The 20,059-nt window shown below is 37.3% G+C and overlaps 2 protein-coding genes across 2 annotated transcripts in view; both read left to right on the top strand.

The window, feature by feature from the left end:
- The window catches only part of LOC111325714 (1-phosphatidylinositol 4,5-bisphosphate phosphodiesterase classes I and II), a 74,882-nt gene extending 55,034 nt beyond the window's left edge, over positions 1-19,848 (top strand). The window contains exon 39 of the transcript XR_015995328.1: positions 19,471-19,848. The gene's annotated coding sequence lies outside the window, so the exon portion shown is untranslated. The remainder of the gene's footprint in view (positions 1-19,470) is intronic.
- On the top strand, positions 5,025-18,891 carry LOC148716962 (uncharacterized). The gene is made up of 12 exons (XM_088745054.1): positions 5,025-5,042; positions 8,525-8,571; positions 9,389-9,454; positions 10,392-10,516; positions 11,149-11,218; positions 12,756-12,788; positions 14,086-14,184; positions 14,627-14,703; positions 15,409-15,504; positions 16,223-16,280; positions 16,388-16,474; positions 16,596-18,891. The coding sequence occupies exons 3-12, from the start codon at positions 9,425-9,427 to the stop codon at positions 16,704-16,706; spliced, it is 786 nt and encodes a 261-aa protein (XP_088601180.1). The 5' UTR covers positions 5,025-5,042; positions 8,525-8,571; positions 9,389-9,424; the 3' UTR covers positions 16,707-18,891.
- Positions 19,849-20,059: the final 211 nt, after the last annotated feature.

Raw genomic sequence — 20,059 nt, 5'->3', positions numbered from 1 at the left:
GCTAAATTTGCAAGAGGGTATCGCGCTTCATACATTCCTCATACAACACACCTAGTCGTCATATTTCGGACAATATCGACGACAACCTTCCCAAGCAAGTAAAAATGTGTGAAATGCAGACTTTCGTGTTCTTGATTTGACGAATTTCACATTACCCGCTAGAGCCATTCCTCTTTAAACTCGGTCGTGGGGCAAGATGGCGGCCGATTTTCCGTATTTTGACTGAGCACAGAAAATTAAAGATCTGAGCAAATTAAAAAATTTTTGCTCAGAAATACTCCAAAAAATAAGCTTATTTCGTTAAGCGAAAAAAAGTTTTGGGGTTTAGGTGCACTTTAAGGACACTAGCCAAAAGGCTCATTTTTAATTAAATTTATTGCTAATTAGTTTACTAATTCCAGAATGATCCTAGATACGAACATAGTTACAATGTTTATCTGTTTGTCTATACTTCTACTGGTTTTGTTATCGGATCTTTCAGCGTCACCACGCCCATATAAATGGCAAGTTGAACGTCCCTATAATCAGTTCTTCGTAAGTTTTTGAATGTATAGTCTTGGTAAACCTTCGTCCTTTCGTTTTCTTAAACCTTTGGCACAAGCGGGACCGATATGTGAGTACCTTTGTAACTTTGATTTCCTAAGTCTAGTTTTTCAGTATTGGGTGAAAGTATACAAACAGATATTCTGCTTTATTATCCAACTACACACCGTAGAGTACAAATAACGCCATAGACGAGTACAAATATCACCGGTATTTGTACTCTAGAGTACCGGTTAAACAGGTTTTCTCGCGTCGAGCAAGCGAAGAATTGGATTGTAGTTACGAAAAAAAAAATGGCGGACAATTTAAATCATGAAATACAATGAATATATGAAGTTCATTTATTTTGAACTGCGGTATTAGATACGTATGATGCACGATCCTCGCAGTAGATAGCGCTAATTATGCAATAGCGAAAATCAGACCTGAAAAAAATCAAGCCTATACGGGACTCGAACCACTGACCTCTGCGATACTAGTGCAGCGCTCTACCAATTGAGCTAACAAGCCAACTGGGAGAAGGCCGTTAAGTTGATTCGTAATAAACCCGTGAAAGTGATAAATCAGATACAATGAATAGCGCTTTCTACTGCGAGGATCGTGCATCATACGTATCTAATACCGCAGTTCAAAATATATGAACTTCATATATTCATTGTATCTGATTTATCACTTTCACGGGTTTATTACGAATCAACTTAACGGCCTACTCCCAGTTGGCTTGTTAGCTCAATTGGTAGAGCGCTGCACTAGTATCGCAGAGGTCAGTGGTTCGAGTCCCGTACAGGCCTGATTTTTTTTAGGTCTGATTTTCGCTATTGCATAAATAGCGCTATTTACTCTGAGGATCGTGCATCATACGAATTTAAATCATATTTCCGACGACGAAGAGTCAGAATGGCTGGCAAATATCGATACAAGTTTGTAGCGTTTACGGCGACCAAAATCTAAATTCTCAAGTTCAAGGGCGTGTCGCTCCAAAACGCGGTTAACGAGGTGTTTGGGACTATTTTACTGATCGAAATGACAACCGAAAGTTGACTGTTTGCACTAATCTTTATTCTTGAAAGGCAATCGACCACGAACCACAATCAATGACGAAAATAACGATTATTCTGACAGTCAATCAATCTATCGAACGATCGATCGTAAACTGAAGCAACAATACAACGAAGTTCTATCAATCTAACGAAAAGCCGCGGAATACATGATCAAAGAATCGCATGTTAAATACTGGGCTCTAAAGTCTATAACGAGATTAACAATACAAGTGAAACAGAACAAAAGTTTGGAAACAAATTAAAAGAGTTTTGACGACTGATAAACAGCCCATTGTTCTATCTAAATGATGGGCGTTCACTGACTCGCAAATGAAGCTGCGCGCCAGGTCTAAAAATAGATATGTCATCTTTGGACCCTCCGCTGGTTTAGGACAAACACTCGGAGTCTTTACAAGGAGTTGTATGCGAAACGTGTCAGAAGCAAGAATATTTTCGATAAAAAAAATGCTCTAACTTTCTAAAATGGCTGCAACTAGGCATTGCTGTTGGGGTACATGTAAAAATGACTCAAGATATCCAGAAAGATTGCCAGATTCGCTTAAAGAAATGCTTAAAAACGGTCGGAAAGCCTTCATACCGTTCCCAAAGCCGAAGCATGACTTGGAACTTTGTCAACGCTGGGTAAATGCGTGTTCTAGAAAGAATTTCTCAGTTGATAGTGTTAACTACAATACTTATATTTGTGCTGTACACTGAAATCCTTGACAAAAGCCTTTTCAAACCGCTTGTTTGGAAACGTTACATAGACGACATCTCGCTATGGAGTACAAACAAAGAAACAATGGAACGTTTCATTGAAAAAGCAAACAATCATCATTCAACAATAAAATTTACGGCTGAAATTTCCGATAAGGAAGCAACATTCCTGGACATCTACATCTACAAAGGCGAACGATTCGAAAAGGACGCAATCCTTGATGTGCGTACTCATATTAAACAAACTGAGACATTTCAGTCACCCACAATGAGTTAAGAAAGGCTTAATAAAAGGAGAGGCCCTTAGACTTCTCAGAACAAACTCCTCTCAAACAATATTCGAAGAGAAAATTGCAAATTTCAAAGCGCATTTGCGAAAGAGAGGCTACCCAGAGGCCCTCATTAACACAACCCTCTCAGAGGTGAATTTCAAAAACAGGAAACTAGCTCTTCAACAGAAACCGAAGACGAACTAACGAATCTTGCCTTTTATTACACAATACCAACCATCAGTGCCAAACCTAAAGCAAATTCTCATGAGACACTGGCATTTGATAGAAAGACAACCAGTACTGAGCGAACTATACAAAAATCCACCACTCGTATCTTACAAAAGAGGGCGATCACTCAAAGACATACTCGTGAGAGCCAAACTTTGAATAGGCTACTCTAAACACGCGCTGGGGAGTCGTGTAGGCGGCCCGTCAACCCCCTTTTTACATTGAATTGTTAGATCCTTAAGTTTCACGCGATCGACTTTACTTTCCTTTAGTATCTTCGCCTGAAGCCATTTTCCCATTTCACTTGAATCAAGTACATAATGTTTTCCCGACTTGAGGCAGTCACGAACACGTGCGATGAGGTCTGCTCGTTTTCCGCTTAATTTCAAGCCTCTACACTTTAACCAACGCTTCGATTGTGTGTTTGTATTGTTCTCTGGGTCTTGCTCGAACTTTGAGCCCAGTAACACCGTCGTTTTGATTTAATATACGAGCTTTAGAGACGTTTGAACTACAGATGGGCGCATCACCGCCCATATTCCTTTACTCGAGAAGCTTGATTGTTTGTCCTAATCGCTCTGGGGGGTCAAAATTTTGTGACGTCACAAACGCGCAGTGCCATTGCAATGACCTTACAGGTATTCAGAGAGCACTGGAATAAAGCAAAGCCTTTGAGAAGGTACTAATTGCTACTAATTCTGCATATCATCAACAAGGTTCCAACAACAGCAAAATCACATTGGTACGCATCACTAATTTTCCCAGGTCCTCCATGGTCTACAGGGTTTCTGGGTGAGGTTTCAGGAGTAGCAGATGAATTCTACAATGGAGGATATCTAAATGGCTGCTACAAATACAAACGAACCTGGATTGACAATGGGTGCCACCAATATGTCTTTACCCAAAAAGAATTGATCATCGAAGCGGTTGGCCGTGTAAGCGTTTTCCCCCCTGCTGTGCTGGTCATCTGCGCGCGCATCGTTATAGAATTCTCCCGGTTTGTACTCGTTCACGAAGAGAGGCCTGCAGATGGGTTTACCTGTCTGCGTATTCTCATACATGGCATCGTAGTTATACTGGATCAGTTTGTATCTCAACTCGATGTACTTTCGGCAGATTGTGGGGACTGGCTCTTCGTAGCGGTATGGCTCTTGGTATATCTTGTAGTAGCACGAGTTTTCTTGACCAATCACAGAGCGAAGTGAAGCAAAACAAATGCAGTCTCAGAGTACTTTCGATACTCAATTGAAAGTTGCGCTATTTCTGGTAGTGAGTGATATGTTAGTGCATGTAAATTTCATTCTAAAATTATCACCTCCAAGCACAGAATGATTTAACCTGTTCCCACTTGAATATTTTTAACATTTCAAAACTAATAATTCATGTCTCAATAAATAGATGATGATGATCTTAATGATAATGATGATAACAATAATAATAATAACATTGACGATTGGTGTAATCTTGATTTTCCTAATACTGCACTTGCACTTACAGATGAGAAATCTGCACTAACATCATTAGAGATAGACCATTATATTTCTGAGGGCAGTTCGGCATTCTTTCCTTGGGAGAATATAGATGATTTCTTCTTGAGTTGAAAAATTAATTAACAAATCGACAGTGGCTTTGCATGGTGTGTACTCCTATGGACACCAATATTCGTCATCATAGGGATCAAAATGTTGTGGACTCACAAAGCGCAACCGACTGAGTCCTCATCAAATTTTGACCACTGCCATGACGAAAATCATTGTTGATAAGAGTACAGACTACGCTGTCAGTTTGTTTTTTACCAAAACATCGACGTCAAATAGAACGATTCTTTCAGAGCATAACACGTGGCGAGACACGTTGACGCGAGCGGCATTGTTTGTACTCTTACCGACAACGGCAAATTGGCCTATAAGATTGCGACATTACTGCCAATTGTGATCAAACAGCTGTTTCTTCTCTCTGTCCTCCCCTTTTTTATGCTTTGAGCGTTTGCAAGAAGTTTTTTAAATTGAAATAAGAAAGAAATTCCATCGTTGTCAACACTTTCTTACTTGATAGCCCTTTGATGAGCAAATGTTTGGTAGTTGTCCTACTCCTTCCTCCCCACCTCTCTCCCCCTTCAAAGATATAATGGCCCATCCCTTACCGTTATATATGAAGGATATTATTCGCATTCTAAATTCAGGATAATGTTTGTTTTCAGGGAGTAGTATAAGGGAAGGAAACATGGCATTCCGACATTTTTGTAGGTGCACATTTATTTTTGAATAAACCAATTTGTTCCTCATTATCACCTGTGCCACAAGTAGAGCTCTTTTTGTCTGATTGTCCAAAGTAATCACAACAGCGAATCAGAAGAAAGAAATAAATCCTTTAAGAGCCAATGAGAACTCAAAGTTAAAACAAACAAGCTGCCTAAAGCGCGGGAAAACATGAGTTACCAAGTTGCGATTGGTTTTGGTTTTGCATCTGATTGGTTGACAGAGTGGTAGAATTTTTCCGGACCAATCAGAGCGAAGTAAAGCAAAACCAGTACAATCTCGGATGACTTTCGACATTCAATTAAAAAGTGCTCTATATAATTTACCCCTTGAAACGTCATTTAGCCATGATAAATCACATGAGACCTATTTACAAGTTTGTTTAACCTTTCCAGTAACTTTACTTTGGAACACACTTGTAACCTTTATGTTGAACTCAGGCTAAATAACGGTATTGACTGTTTGGTGTGTGCAAAATTTCGGGTGTCACTGGTTTATATTTCAATTATATACGTTCAAGTATGTAAAAGGTGACCCATCAGAGTGCACTCGAAACAAATGTTGCACAACCAAAGTTGATAAAATATGAAATCTTGTGTGAAATATCGGTCTTTCATGGTAGGTTCATCAACATGCATAATATAACCGTAACGTGAAATTATAGGCTTATTTTGCCTCCATGGCTGCCCATTCTTGAGAAGACGATCTTGTGTCTTACTGAATCATTATGTTCTTTAACAATTGCTAAATAATAACAATCAGTAAAGGTTTGATAGCCTTGTAAATGTCCATAATGCAAAATGAGAATTAGTGAAACGGGCTTTGAAAATCGTAATTTCAAACACTGAAAATTTCTTGTATCAACACTTACTCTGCGAAGTACAGTCGACAGGCGAGTCACTTCAAAACTGCTCTTTAACAAACCATTCCATCTGTACTTTTTCACTACATCATTTTGATTATAATACCAATTAAAACCATTTGGAATTTATGCAAGTCGTTCCAACATGTTCCCATAACTTGTACCTCAGTGTGTCATACCCTTTATCTCTTTTTAACCAAATTCTGCAATTTGGTTGTAACAATGTTGATAGCCTAAGGCTATTCGATGAGCCTTTTTGGAAGATTTTCGTTCCTTACCGACACACAGGCGTAAATGCAACAATGTTTTACATCAGATACAATGAAATATATGAGGTTCATATATTTTGAACTGCGGTGTTAGATACATATGGCGAACGATCCTCGCAGTAGATAGCGCTATTTAAGCAATAGCGAAAATCAGACCTGAAAAAAATCAGGCCTGTACGGGATTCGAACCACTGACCTCTGCGATACTAGTGCAGCGCTCTACCAATTGAGCTAACAAGCCAACTGGGAGCAGGCCGTTAAGTTGATTCGTAATAAACCCGTGAAAGTGATAAATCAGATACAATGAAATATCATACAGGCCTGATTTTTTTCAGGTCTGATTTTCGCTATTGCTTAAATAGCGCTATCTACTGCGAGGATCGTTCACCATATGTATCTAATACCGCAGTTCAAAATATATGAACTTCATATATTTCATTGTATCTGATTTATCACTTTCACGGGTTTATTACGAATCAACTTAACGGCCTTCTCCCAGTTGGCTTGTTAGCTCAATTGGTAGAGCGCTGCACTAGTATCGCAGAGGTCAGTGGTTCGAATCCCGTACAGGCCCGATTTTTTTCAGGTCTGATTTTCGCTATTGCATAATTAGCGCTATCTACTGCGAGGATCGTGCATCATACGTATCTAATACCGCAGTTCAAAATATATGAACTTCATATATTCATTGTATCTCATGATTTAAATTGTCTGCCATTTTGTTTTTCGTAACTACAATCCAATTCTTCGCTTCCTCGACGCGAGAAAACCTGTTTAACCGGTACTCTAGAGTACAAATACCGGTGATATTTGTACTCGTCTATGGCGTTATTTGTACTCTACGATGTGTAGTTGGATAATAAAGCAGAATATCTGTTTGTATACTTTCACCCAATACTGAAAAACTAGACTTAGGAAATCAAAGTTACAAAGGTACTCACATATGCTTAAATAGCGCTATCTACTGCGAGGATCGTTCACCATATGTAATGTTTTACATGACATCTAAAGAACTAATTCTATTGTGCAAGATTTTAAACTGAAGCATCGATGATCTCTGTGCCGTACTCTCTTTGATTTGAGTAGCAAAAAAATTAATTTCAAAAGTTATTATCTGTGGGGAAAGTATACTGAGAGGTTCCAAAAAAGGAAAAAAACAGGTCGTTTAAAGCTAAAAAAAATCTTGGAAAAACTGGGGTCTTTGTAGAGGGTGGAAAGGAGGCTAATGTATTTAAGCAGATCTCAATTAGTGAAGGGGGGGGTATTTGCTCGACTGACATACACCTTTTAGATGGGTGTGTTACTCGAGTAGATAGGGGAGGAGGGGTAGGGGATTTTTGAGTGCGTCTTCCAATACGTAGTCACCCGCATTTGCACTTCATCTCTGTTTTTTATCCGTGTAACTCCCAAGATCTGATTTTTAATTCTCCCCTCTAGTTGTGACACATTTCCTTGTAAATTGGTTACCAGAATTTGGCGTCAGATCAGGATAACAACTTCTGCCTGATAAGTTTGAGTATTCTCACTACCTGTTTGGTGGATATTGTATAAATGCTATCGGTAGAAGTTACATGTTGATCACTTCTAGAAGTTAGGGTAAAAACTATTTGATGCTGGGATGACAAGCATTTTTTATTTTATTTCTTTTATTTTCCGACACTCGCAAAAGCACTCGAAGATAATCGTTAGTCATCCATTTAAAACAATGTAGTGAGCACTCTTGTGCACAGTAGAAGGTGTTTTTTTTTTGTTTTTTTTTTTTTTAATGTGTGTGTGACAACATTAGGGCCCTTAAGCAGTGTGGATGGCGACGCCAAGGAAGACTTGGATCAAATAATGAATTGTTCTATTTTTAATTACAATTTTGCAAATGTCTGGATGTTTTTACCGTCTCTTACGGGGCCACACCTCAACTTCAGCCCCACTTATGTGAGCAGAATTGAGTTCCAAATGGAAATTTCAATAATTAGTATTTGACATACGGGTTTCCCTTCTCAGCAAATTTGGTGATTACAATCACGTCTTTGTTTAGCAGAGAACAGCTTAGAACTCTACAGAGTCATGCATATGCTAAGCTCCTGTTCTGTCTATTAGATCCTTTGTTTTGTCACGTTCAAAGTGCAGCCCTCGTTTCCGCTGCCATCGTGGTTTGCTTAAGGTCCCTAATTGCGAGAAAAACCTCAATTTCATTTCAGTGATTGAATTTTTCATAACGTAGTTGGTTGTTTACTTGCTGTTTTCTTCCATGTTCTCATTATGCCAATTCTGGTATGGTATGTTTTCTTAGTAACATATATTTTTGTTTCACTGAAAGAGATAATTCACTAAATTTCAGACACCAAAGTGGAACCTGCATCTGTCAGAGAACTGAAAGAACGCAAGGTCAGCAATAAATTATTATTCTTGTGTTTCAAATAGTTTCACCACTTGATATGTTTGAGACATTTGATGTTGATAATCAAGAAGTAGCTCAACAGAGATCTGAGTTTGCTCTTTCCCTTGCACATGAGAACAACAACTTCCTGTAACACTAGTTCTTTTTCATGTAGATATGATTGAAGATACCCCAGAATGGATAAGAATAGTTAAGAGATATATGATGGAGAAATTGTTTTCCAGGACATACATATCCTCCAACCTGGAAAGTTAGAAAAGTAACAGATTCATTTTTCCAAGAAAGCATTTGACATCTTGACAAAAGCGTTTCCTAGTCAGTCACACAATAGTGTGGAAAAAAGCTGTTGTTGTAATTGTTATTGTTCAGAGTTGTCACGATAGATAAACAGCTCTTCGAGGAAGGTGGTCGGAAAAACGGGTAATAGTGCACGCGACAATCTCGTAAGGTACTCTGGGTACCAGTAATGAATTTTAACGAGTGAAATTAATAAAGGGATTCATCTAACCCACGATGCCTCGTTCTCAGTAATTTTTTTTACCAGATTTTCCTGAAATCCTGAGTTTAAGAAACCGTGACCTGAAAACTACCCACAATACCTTTCGGCGCTGTCGCGTGCACTTAAACATTTTTGTCCGACAACCTTTCTCTGTCTATAGACAGGATCTTCATTATTTATTTACCAAAATGATTTAAATTTAAGAGACACGAAACCGACTGTTTGCCCCTTTCCGTCGTGTTTTGTTATAATTCTTTTTTGTTTGTTCTCTCTTGGAGCTCATTTCGAGTAATTTTATTTATCAGCCATTTTTGAAACTGAACCAAAAACACCAGAAAGAAATGGACATCTTAGTCAAAAGACACGAGAAGGTAACAGGAATTACCACCTTTGCGATAAATAACTTTCAGTTTATCAACCATGTACAGACCTCTTCAGTGTGCTTCCAACTTCTTAAAATTCATAATGATCGTCATAGCAAGAAAAAGCATGATTCAAATATCAAAGACTGAAAGTGTCGTACGAAAACAACTCAAATTGATGAAGAAATAGAGGATATTACATGGCCACGCGGGGATACGAATTTTATGTTCTCGTGCTGAAAGTATCTCTCACGAGTGAGCGCAGCGAACGAGTGAGAGATGCTTTCAGCACGAGAAGATAAAATTCGTATCCCCAAGCGGGCATGTAATGTTCTGTTTATTATATAGATACTGATGAAATTTCCACATAAAAGACAACTTTTTTTTATTCATTTTCGAAACAGCAATTGGGTAATTATGTTGGTAACCATGGCCACACCAATATCCTCACACGTGAAAGATAAAAATAGTATCTCCACTGCACGCGGTGAAGATATGATTTTTTAGTAAAAGGAGAAATCCTGGTATTTCATCAGTATCTATATAATAAATGACCTTATGTTTTTCACTGAGTAGGCGCCTTACTTCTCTCAGCACTGCAGATGTTTGTCACTGTTTTCAATTATAAAATACTTTCTTACTTTCAACTGCAGAAATACTCACATTTCCTGTGTAGTCGAATCTAGGGGAGGGGCGCAGGGGGTACGCGCCTAACCCCACTCCCCCAAGATGACCACGGGCTTTCTTATGTAACTTACACTCTGCGAAAAAAAGGTTGGCGAGGGCTTTTTTATATATCAGGTACTCTTCGAAAAAAGGTTAAAGAATTAATGTTTAACGCCGTAAAAATTCTGTAGATGTAATATTTTCACAAGGGTGTATTGGAGAGTGATACCAAATTAGCCATTTTAAGGATTTAGTTTATGTGAGTTGTTTTTTACCTCAGGATAAAGACAAACTTCAAAAGAACCACTTACTGGAGCAGGAGAAGATGCTCAAAGACGTAGATAAGGAGAAATTGTCTTCCAAGAAAAAAAGCGATAAAGAACCCAAGAAGGCCGAGAAGAAAGGGTAAGAAACTTTTCAGATAGAAAATAGGAAGAAAGTATTATTATTATTATTATTATTATTAAAATTATTTATTATTATATTATTATTATTAATAATAATGTTATAATAATAATATTTTTTTATATATAGGTCGTTTTTGTTATCAAAGTTAGTTTGGGTCTGATACGAGTCTGATCCTAGAGAACTGAATTATTATGCTTATTATTGTTGTTGTCATCATCGTCACTAACCGAAGCGTGTATCCAATAGCTTTTCTTAGATTTTTATCAGACATTTTAAGCCTTTTAACAAGATTTTTGTAAATTTTTAGTGATTATGGAAAATGATTATTATTTTAGTTGTTATTAGTATATACCACACAGGTGAATAGGGTTTTTTGCGCGCCCTGATTGGCCAGTAGGGAAGTGGATAGCAAGCACTATTCACCTCTGGGTAGCCATGAGATAAGATCGCGGGTCCATAGTTTAATTTCACACCATTCTACGGTATTTTATAAGAAATAAACTATTTTTTGGTGTTTGTGTAGTGCATACTAAAACAAGTTTTCATTAAGCAGTCTTTTATTGTTATTGTTTATTCATTATTTATTATTATTAAAATTGATTAATTTTATTCTTTTGGCTCCTTTGCAGAAATTATGAAGAGAGTTACCGCAAGGGGGTTGAAGACTTGAACAACCTGGCTCAAAGTCATGAAATGAAGGTATATAAACCATAAAACCTCAGTTAAATAGGTCTATAGAAACAAAAATTGGATTTTACTGGACCATACAGATGAAACAGTCTTAAATAGTTTTAATTAAATAGTTTTAAAATATTTTCTGAGGTAAATAAATTTTCTGAGGACTGATTCTAAAAGATCTATTCTATTGATTAAGTAATTCCAGAAGTTATGGAAATTCCAAATTTCATATCCTTTTCCCTAAACATTTCCAGAAATTAAAAGATATTTTCTAAAAGGTCTTACATCTTCACAAAGTTCACAAAATTCCCTCAGTTAGTCCTACAAATTGCCAAACGCTCGATTATATCATGAAAATTAAATTTCCGACAATTTCTTGACATACTGCTTAGTGCTATCAGATACTCCCACCCTATTTCAAATATCACTTTTGAAGCACTCATGGATTCCTTGAGAATTTCTAGAAATCCAACACCCTTAATTAATATCCAGTAGTTCAGAGATATGATAATAAACATATCTATAAATAGTCCGTTAAAACTTCTCAAAGGTTCCTTGTGATATTCTTATAAATTCCCAACATTCTTAGAATTTATCATTAAAATTTTCAGCAATTCCTCTTTGTATTCATTGTAAGAAATGTATACAGATATTTTATCTGTAGTCTTAGAAATATTTTGAAATCTTTCTAAAAATCTTCTGAGGTTTTAAGAGATATTCCTAAAGTTTACTAGTATTCCTCAACTCATTTCCACAAGTTTACAATAATTCTAAGGCACATTCTTACATTCTCAGAAAGTCCTAAAAATATTCTCCAATTCATGTATCTTATTAGACGTTTGGTTGTGTAGTATCGCTGAGTACTTTTACGAATTGTGCCGTATTTTGACGAGCCCATAGGGCGAGTCAACATACAAACAACGAGTGCAAATATCAATCTAAAATTTTAATTTGCGCATTACAATATCATTATATATCTATTTACAAGTTAAAAATACTGCATATAAAACTAAAGATACGATAAAAATTACAATAAAATAAATTGATGATCGAATCTAAAAATTAAAATGAGAAATTACAACTTTCGATGTTTATTTTTTAAATTTTTGGTTATGTTTCCAGTATTGAGCCTGTAATTTGCATATCATCCGTGACTCGTAACTTCTTCCTTCTATGTTCCTTTCGTGAATCATCTTTCTTAAACTTTCGTCAGTTCATCAATTTAAAAGTTTATCTTGTAAACTGCACATCAATCAGTAAATTGTTTTAGATTACTGATCAATTTATTCTTCACTGCGCCGTTATGTTAATAATTATATTGTGCTTTAGCGTCGAGAACACTCGTCCATCTCTCACAATTCTTAAATAGAAATTAAATGAGGTAATTGCAAGCACAACATTGCACGAACTAAAAGCCGCTCAGCAAAACAGCACAGCATTAACAAACAAGTTGCACCGCAAAGCGTAAATTGCACAGCTGAAGCTAATTTCTGAACCATTTCAAAGATCTTTGATGTTGACGTGGAACTGCTGTGGTTTCTTTTCTTGGAACTCTCAGGTACAGCCAGGCGGTGTTGACAAGGACTCAATCGTACGTACACACCTTTAAGGGCGCTATTCAGATAAGGGCTTCGACAGCCGAGACAATTCTGATCGATGGCCTGTACCTCTTCATCACTGAAAAGTTTTCTTTGTTGGTTTGTTTGTTGTAGTGAATGTTGTTGTTTTAGGCATAACTTAGTTTCCACCCGCTTCAGTCACTATCAACGCTATAGTAACCAAAGAAGAGTTGAAACTTTTTTTATTTAGTTAGATTTTTTAGGATTTTTGGCTATTAACTCCGTGAAAATGAAAAACACAGTCTGTCAGTAATCTAAGATTTAGATGGTATTGGTAGGGTATGCTTGTGTTTAGTGAAGACACTTTTCAAGTTCTAACTGTCGATCTTTATTCCTCTGGTCTGTCGAAGCCCTTAGAAAACCAGTCAGATTTGCAGATTTGTTATATACGGTAATGAGAGAGCTAATCAGATTGCACATTTGTAATATACAATGAAGAGAGAACTAATCAGATTCGCAGATTTGTAGTATACCCTAATGAGAGAATCAATCAGATTCGTGGATTGAAAATAATATGTGATGGAGGAACCAATCAAATACACGAATTCTCTTTAGACTGATACAAGAGAAGCCAACCAGATTCGCAGAATTGTGGTAGACAATGAAGCCATGACTGATCGCGTTCGCTGAATTTGTTTAGACAGAAAATTCACAACTTTTCATCAAAGTGAAATCAGAGAACTACTATGGCGAAAGATTCTCTTCCGTACGTTTGTGTCAGACCATGCTGGCAAAATAATCGAATTTGAAAATTTTTTGTCAGCAATGAATGGTAAAAAAAACAGATCAAAGAAAGATTAAACGTTAGATGATATTGACCAGGTCATTTTGAAAATGCAGTTAGATCAAATAAACAGCTGTCGTTCTATCAACCAACTGAAGAAAATTATTTCGATTTTCACAGAATAGCGAGGTACTAAAACACACCACGATACCCTGTCTTAATGGCGTGACTATTATTAGTGATTTATGGCGCTTCATTGCATATGTTAAAGAGGTCAGCTTGGCACTCGCATCTTGGCTCTCTTTTTAAGTTCTATATTGCATCTATGCTGCTTGCTACAGCACCAAGTTTGACAATCATTTTCAAACATACGTATTGTTTGCTTCAATTTTACTCCTGTGTTATTTCTCAAGTGCACTCTAGAGGTTGTCAATGGCGTTTAGCTATACTAATCGTTTATTATCCTACTCTCCTTTTAAGGGGCAGCGTTGAAGTAATGCTAGCATGAGATTACCTTGATGTAATCTAGAATGCTTTGTTTTCAGGTCAATTCTCTTAAACGCCAGCACCGTGAGTCTATGGTGGACCTATTGTGGAGGCAGCTAAATGAGCAGTTGGAGCTGGCCGAAAAGCAACTTCTTCCTGTAGGCTGAGTTCAAACTCTTTCACTTTATTACCCTTTGCACCCTGACCTCAGTATACATATTCTCCATGCTGTTCTCTATACATTCTCTACACATACAAGGTGCTGAAAAGGAGAATTTGCTTAATTAAGAGCTTCCCTATTTGACGATCATTTCCTTTATTCTCTTAACCTTAAAGTGTGATGTTAAGAAGAGAAACTGGGAGCTGGTCAATATAAGGACTCAAACAGTACATTTTCGTGCATTTTCTGTTTGTCTCTTGCACACTAAATCACCATGGATTCCAAAGTATCTTTTACCATGTTCGACTCATCCTATAGTTCTGTGTACGTTAGCATCTTACAGGGTTTTTTTCTTGTTGTTTCTATGTCCTTCTGTCTCTGGCCAGTTTCCAAATGAGTTACATTTCTTGTTTTGTTCCTTTTTCACTCATGTTACGCAGAAGCAAGAGGAACTGGAGAGGCTGATGCGACTGTCGCAGGAGGAGAAGATGAAATCCCTGGCTGATTTACACGCCAAGTAAGAGTAGAATCATCCGCTGATTCCAAATCTGAAAATGCTACAAAAGTCCGAAATTTCATGATGTAGAGTAGTGTTTCACCCGAGGCTGACCATAGGATTTTGTTCCCAAACTCAAACCACAGAGCTGCACATGCCTTCCTGCTTGATTTCTGTGGTGAAGTATAAACAAATACGATGACTGTTATAATTGACTCGTTCGAACTCATCACGCAATTTTGTTGCAAGACAGTTTCGCATAGATCGTGGTATATTAATTTGATTGCTTAGGTTTAAATGTGTAAGTGGCCTAGCTCCAGATTATTTTGTTAAAGAACACAAGGGAATGTAACAATTTGATGGTCCCCGATGTAGATTGTCAATGGGATAAAGGGCATTTTACTTTCGGGGTCCAAGGGAATGGAATGGGTTAGCCGACAATATTAAGAATACTAAAAAAATTAATAGTTTTAAGCGGACACTTTTTCATGATATGTTTCATACAAAATAATTTTGAATATGATTTGAATTACTTTGAAGATATTTTGAATTTAATTTAAATCACTTTCAGTAAGTTTTCTTCATTATCAGTATTATGTTATAGTTAACATTGTGACTGAAAATGACTTGAAGGGAGACTCAATAAACTGTGTATTATGAATGTATATGCCCGTGTTGGTGATTCTTGCTGAATGAACCAGTGCTGTATACATTCACTGTTTTCAGGCAAATGAATGAATTAAGAAAAAGCCAAGACAACCAGAACAGAGAAGAACTCAAAGTGTTGGCGCGTCAACATTCCAAGAAAGATGAACTTCAAAGGTTTGCCATGTTTGTCTTGTTGATGTACCCTTGATACCAAAGCGATCTTCGCAGTGATGAACACTAATTGAGCACTGGTGAAAATAAGGCCTGAAAAAAGTTCAGGCCAGTGCGGGATTTGAACCCATGACCCAAATCCCGTACAGGCCCGAATTTGTTTTAGGCCTTATTTTCGCTGGTGCTCAAGTAGTGTTCATTACTGCGAAGATCGCTTTGATATTAATTTCATAACCCACACTTCACATAGATGATTTTCATATAGTCACAGTCCTTTAATGTATTCTTGATAACAACCTTATGACAACAGCAACAACAAAGGAGTGTTCTTGCTCTTCTTTCTTCCCGCATTTTTTTTAAAGCTGGTCTTCCCTTGTTTTTGTTTTTGTTTTGTTTTGTTTTCTTTCTTTTTCTTTCCCTCCTTTCCCTCCTCATCTCTCCGTTTTTTCTCCGTGCTTTCTCCTTTCTTGTTTTCCTTTCCTCCTTCTCACGAGCTATTTTCATGTGAGCTCTCTTGACACATCTTGTCCGATGTAGTTGTTGTTTGACCTCAATGGCTTTCATTTTTCTTGTAGTCTTTTGCCAAAATAACTGTAACGTCCAGAGGTCAGGAAATCGTTTCGTTTCTACATTCGGTATACTTGTAACCGAGGGATTCGTAAGTTTGAGTCAACCTCTACTCTCTCCCCACCAAACTCAATGATCACTTTTTTTTTTCCAGGAGGAAACGAGAGGAAAACAAAAAGCATATAGAACAAGCAGTCAAAGAAAGACAAAAGGTTTGTTTTTCGTTTTGATTGATTTGCTGGTAGAAAGGATGTACTATCTTACTTTTATTTGATTGATATTTAGACCATGTCTCAAATTTCATATTTAATAATTTTAGATGGCAGAGTTCCACAAGAAAGAGAGCGAGGAGTTAGAGAAGGAACACGATAAGCTATACGAAACTCTCGATGAGGACCGGAAAAAGGTGCGTTGGATTTCCCTTCTTCAACGTTCTGTACAGTTCGAAGCGTTCAGCGTTACCGTAATTAGGGAAAATTGTTATGATTACAAACTTTGACAGATTGATCGTGCTTTTTCATTCTTAGAGTTCACAAGACCTTCGGACTCTGCACGAAACGAAAGTGAAACATTTGAGTGTCTGTGACCTGGAGATCACATATGCTTCACTTTATGGCGACAAGGTAACCAAGCTGTAATTTTGGACGCCAGGTTACAATGTCTTTAGTGGCGAGGTTGCCAAGCCGCCAACTGGAAAAGGATTTACCCGCACAAGTCAAATCGTGCAATAAGCTAATCCTGTAGTAGGGATATTACTTTTTATCAGGGAAAGCCCAGGGTAAAACTGGCCTAGATAAAATTCTTTCTCTTTGGCCATTGTAGCTTGATAAGAAATAGCACACAAACTGCAGTTACAGACATGGCAGTAAAACGCATGTTGGAAAACAAGATTAGTAAACTTTACTTGACGTTTCGTATGTTTCGACATACATCTTCAGAAGTGACAGTTAATAATACAAGTGGCGACTAAGTTTAAATTTAAGATAAGGAACTAATGAACAAAACAACGAACAAAAGTTGAGAAGACAAAGAGAAAATTTGCATATACAAAGATGCAAACTAATACAGATAAAGCTTATTGCTGCTGACATCATCGTTTAGAGCAGGTTTAAGTTCTTGAATTAATAGAGTCTCCTTTACCTTGCAATGAGTATCAGAACGTCCTTTTGTCTAATATCTCAAAGTAGTCCCATTTCATGTTGTGACCAGTTGACGTGACGTGGTCTGCGATAGCAGATGTATGACAGGCACTTGTGAGTCCTTTAAAATGTTCAGTTTTTCTGTCATTGTTTTTCCAATGTAAAAATCCGGGCAGTCCCAACAACTAGCCTTATAGACAACCTTTGACATTTGGGAACGGTTTATCTTATCTTTGTACGGAAAAAAGGACTTGATGCGATGAGCGCTCTGAAAAATCACCATAGGATCAATGCAACCATAAAATTTATTAATGCAGGTGTTAAGTTGTTTGGTAACAATTTTACTTTGCATCCCTTAAAAAGGTAAAACTGAGATTGTTTTCTTTTTGGGAACTGTGGTGGTTGGATTAATCGGTCTGTTTAGCTGTCTGTTTTCCAACATGCGTTTTTCTGGCCTAGATAGATATTTACTCAAAGAGGGGTACTTGTAGTTACTCTAGGAAATGTTGGGGTGTCTGAACTATTGTGTCTTGTTAAAAAAAAAAGTTAAAATCACTTTTGAGTTTACAAAGACTCGGGTGGGTGTTCCTATACTAAGGCGTAAATAATACTGTTAAGGTTATTACCAATTTTGATAATAATTGTGCTCCGCTGCGCGCGCTGCGAGCTCCGCTATCAATGTACTGTTAACGCTATATTTAATCAGGTATTGTTGGGATTGGTCATTATTCCGAGGGACTCGTAATTTATTTAAAAGTGATAATATTTATTGTCAAGCATCCTCCTGGGCAGTAAAGTAAGGTAATTTATTTAAAAAAGGATAATGTCTTAGTGCGCTTGCTTGCGCCTCTTATCTAACGAAAGCCTCAGGTGTGTCTGGTTGTTGTACAGGTGTTTTTATTTCTTTTTCTTCACAAAAGATAACGAACATTTCAGCTTTTTTCCCTACATGATACACATGAATAACAGCTTGTGACATACATAGTCATATTTCTTTTTCTTGCTGATAATCATAATTTGTTTTTTTGCTCATAATCATTAAACAATTCCTTTTATGTTTTTTTCGCCGTCGTTGGACAGTTCTTTCCCAAAGTTGTAACACCAATTTATCGCATGGGGTTGCCTCTTTACTTCACGCATGCGTGACCGATCACAGGTCCACCATCATCACACACATCCAAAACATTTCTATTTTGTCACAATGCAACGCCCAATTGCTGTTTCCGCTCGAGTTAAGTGCGTATTTAAGTCATCGCAATGCGTTCAATACCTCCTTTATCTGAAGGGTAGGTAGCTTCTAATGAAGCTACACAATTTTGCACAAACAGTGTATATTGATTATCCAAGCCATTTTATGGGGGGGGGGGGGCTATTTATTACTGGACAATGACCATTTTTAGTGGTGTCGTATTTTGTCGCATAGGCAGAACGTAAGGACATTTTCAATGTATTTATGCGGTATTTCCGCGCTTAAAATGAATTCACTGAGGAACGTTCTTGGAAAGAATGAATGTAGACTCGTTTGCCATTTATTTGATTTTGGCACAATTTGCTGTTTTTCGCCACAGGACACCCAAGCTAATTCATGAAGCTTAGGTATACTGTATCTGCAATTTAGGAGTATGTATTGGTTTTCACAGGATAAGTACACAGATTGTAAATAATAAAGAAAAGCGGACTGCCATTTGCAATTGCCTCTGTTCCAATTGGCTTTAGAAGAGCCTTAGGATATTTTATAATCGGGTGCAGTTATGATTTATAGTTACCTAAATTTGTTCACAGCATTAAACTTAATCCTTAGGGTAAAATGTAAGTGGCGCACAGAATCGTAGGAAAGGGCTCGGGGGGGACCTGTCATTTTTACTGAGAAGGTGCTGTTTCTACTCCCGTAAGTTTTCTTAGAGTGTGTAGCGTTCAATCATCAGGCCTCATTCTCGCTGGTGGCATAACAAGTGAAATGATCAAAGTAAAGGACAGACTTTTTTTTTCCTTGTTTCTCCCAGGAAATATCAGTTGTTTCGTATCATCTCGTTCCAAACTTGTTCCCAGTTTCCTTTCGCTGCCTTCCTCGAGGGAGGAAGAGAGGGAACATAGGGAACGTATTGATATAAGAGTTTCACTTTCCACTTTAAGTTTATTTCTATGGTCACGTAAAGGTTCATTTTACAGTAAATGGCAGGCTCGTATCGTAATAGTCTCGTCCTCCAACGCCTAAAGAGTCGTTGCAAGTTTTGGCAGGTTTTCCATGTTTTCTTCAAAACAGGGTTGTTGCGTGACAACAAACTTTTTTTGTCACGCAGTTGTCTAATTTCTTTTTTAAAGGATCAAATTGCTTTTCAAGCCAAACATTTTCGAATTTCTGTAGCATAACAAATCGATGCGTTTTCCAGTTTTCGTAGGCGCCTGAAGGACGAGTCTCTCAATGTATTGCTGTTAGAATGCTGTCTTTTTGTTGCTATTTACGAAATTATTGATACGAGTTAAAAACGTTAGGGGTGGAGAAATAGAACAATTATTTCCAGGCACCCAGGGGCCCATTGTCTTATTTTTAATTACAGTGCAACAGGTGCACAGTTTAATTCAATTCATGGGTCCATTCCAATTTTGTATGAACTTCGAATAAAATTATCTCTCCATCTCAGTTTGAATGATGTTTTGACTCGCGTCTGTTCGCTTTAGTTATCCCTTTGACTGTTTTTTTTCTTATCTAGCTGCTACACCTTTCCTTGTCGATTAGCTATTAGAATAGGGTTTTAGATCAAGATAAGTTAGTATTCTCTTTACTTTTTTGCTGGGTAATGTCTGGATATTATAGGCACAAATTACATGTTTTTAAAAAATCACTTCTGGGT

The sequence above is a fragment of the Stylophora pistillata genome, chromosome 14 (genome assembly GCF_964205215.1).
Source record: "Stylophora pistillata chromosome 14, jaStyPist1.2, whole genome shotgun sequence".
In the NCBI taxonomy this organism is placed as follows: Eukaryota; Metazoa; Cnidaria; class Anthozoa; order Scleractinia; family Pocilloporidae; genus Stylophora; species Stylophora pistillata.
Note: the sequence above shows the minus strand (reverse complement) of the source record. Positions and strands in the feature narration are given on the sequence as shown.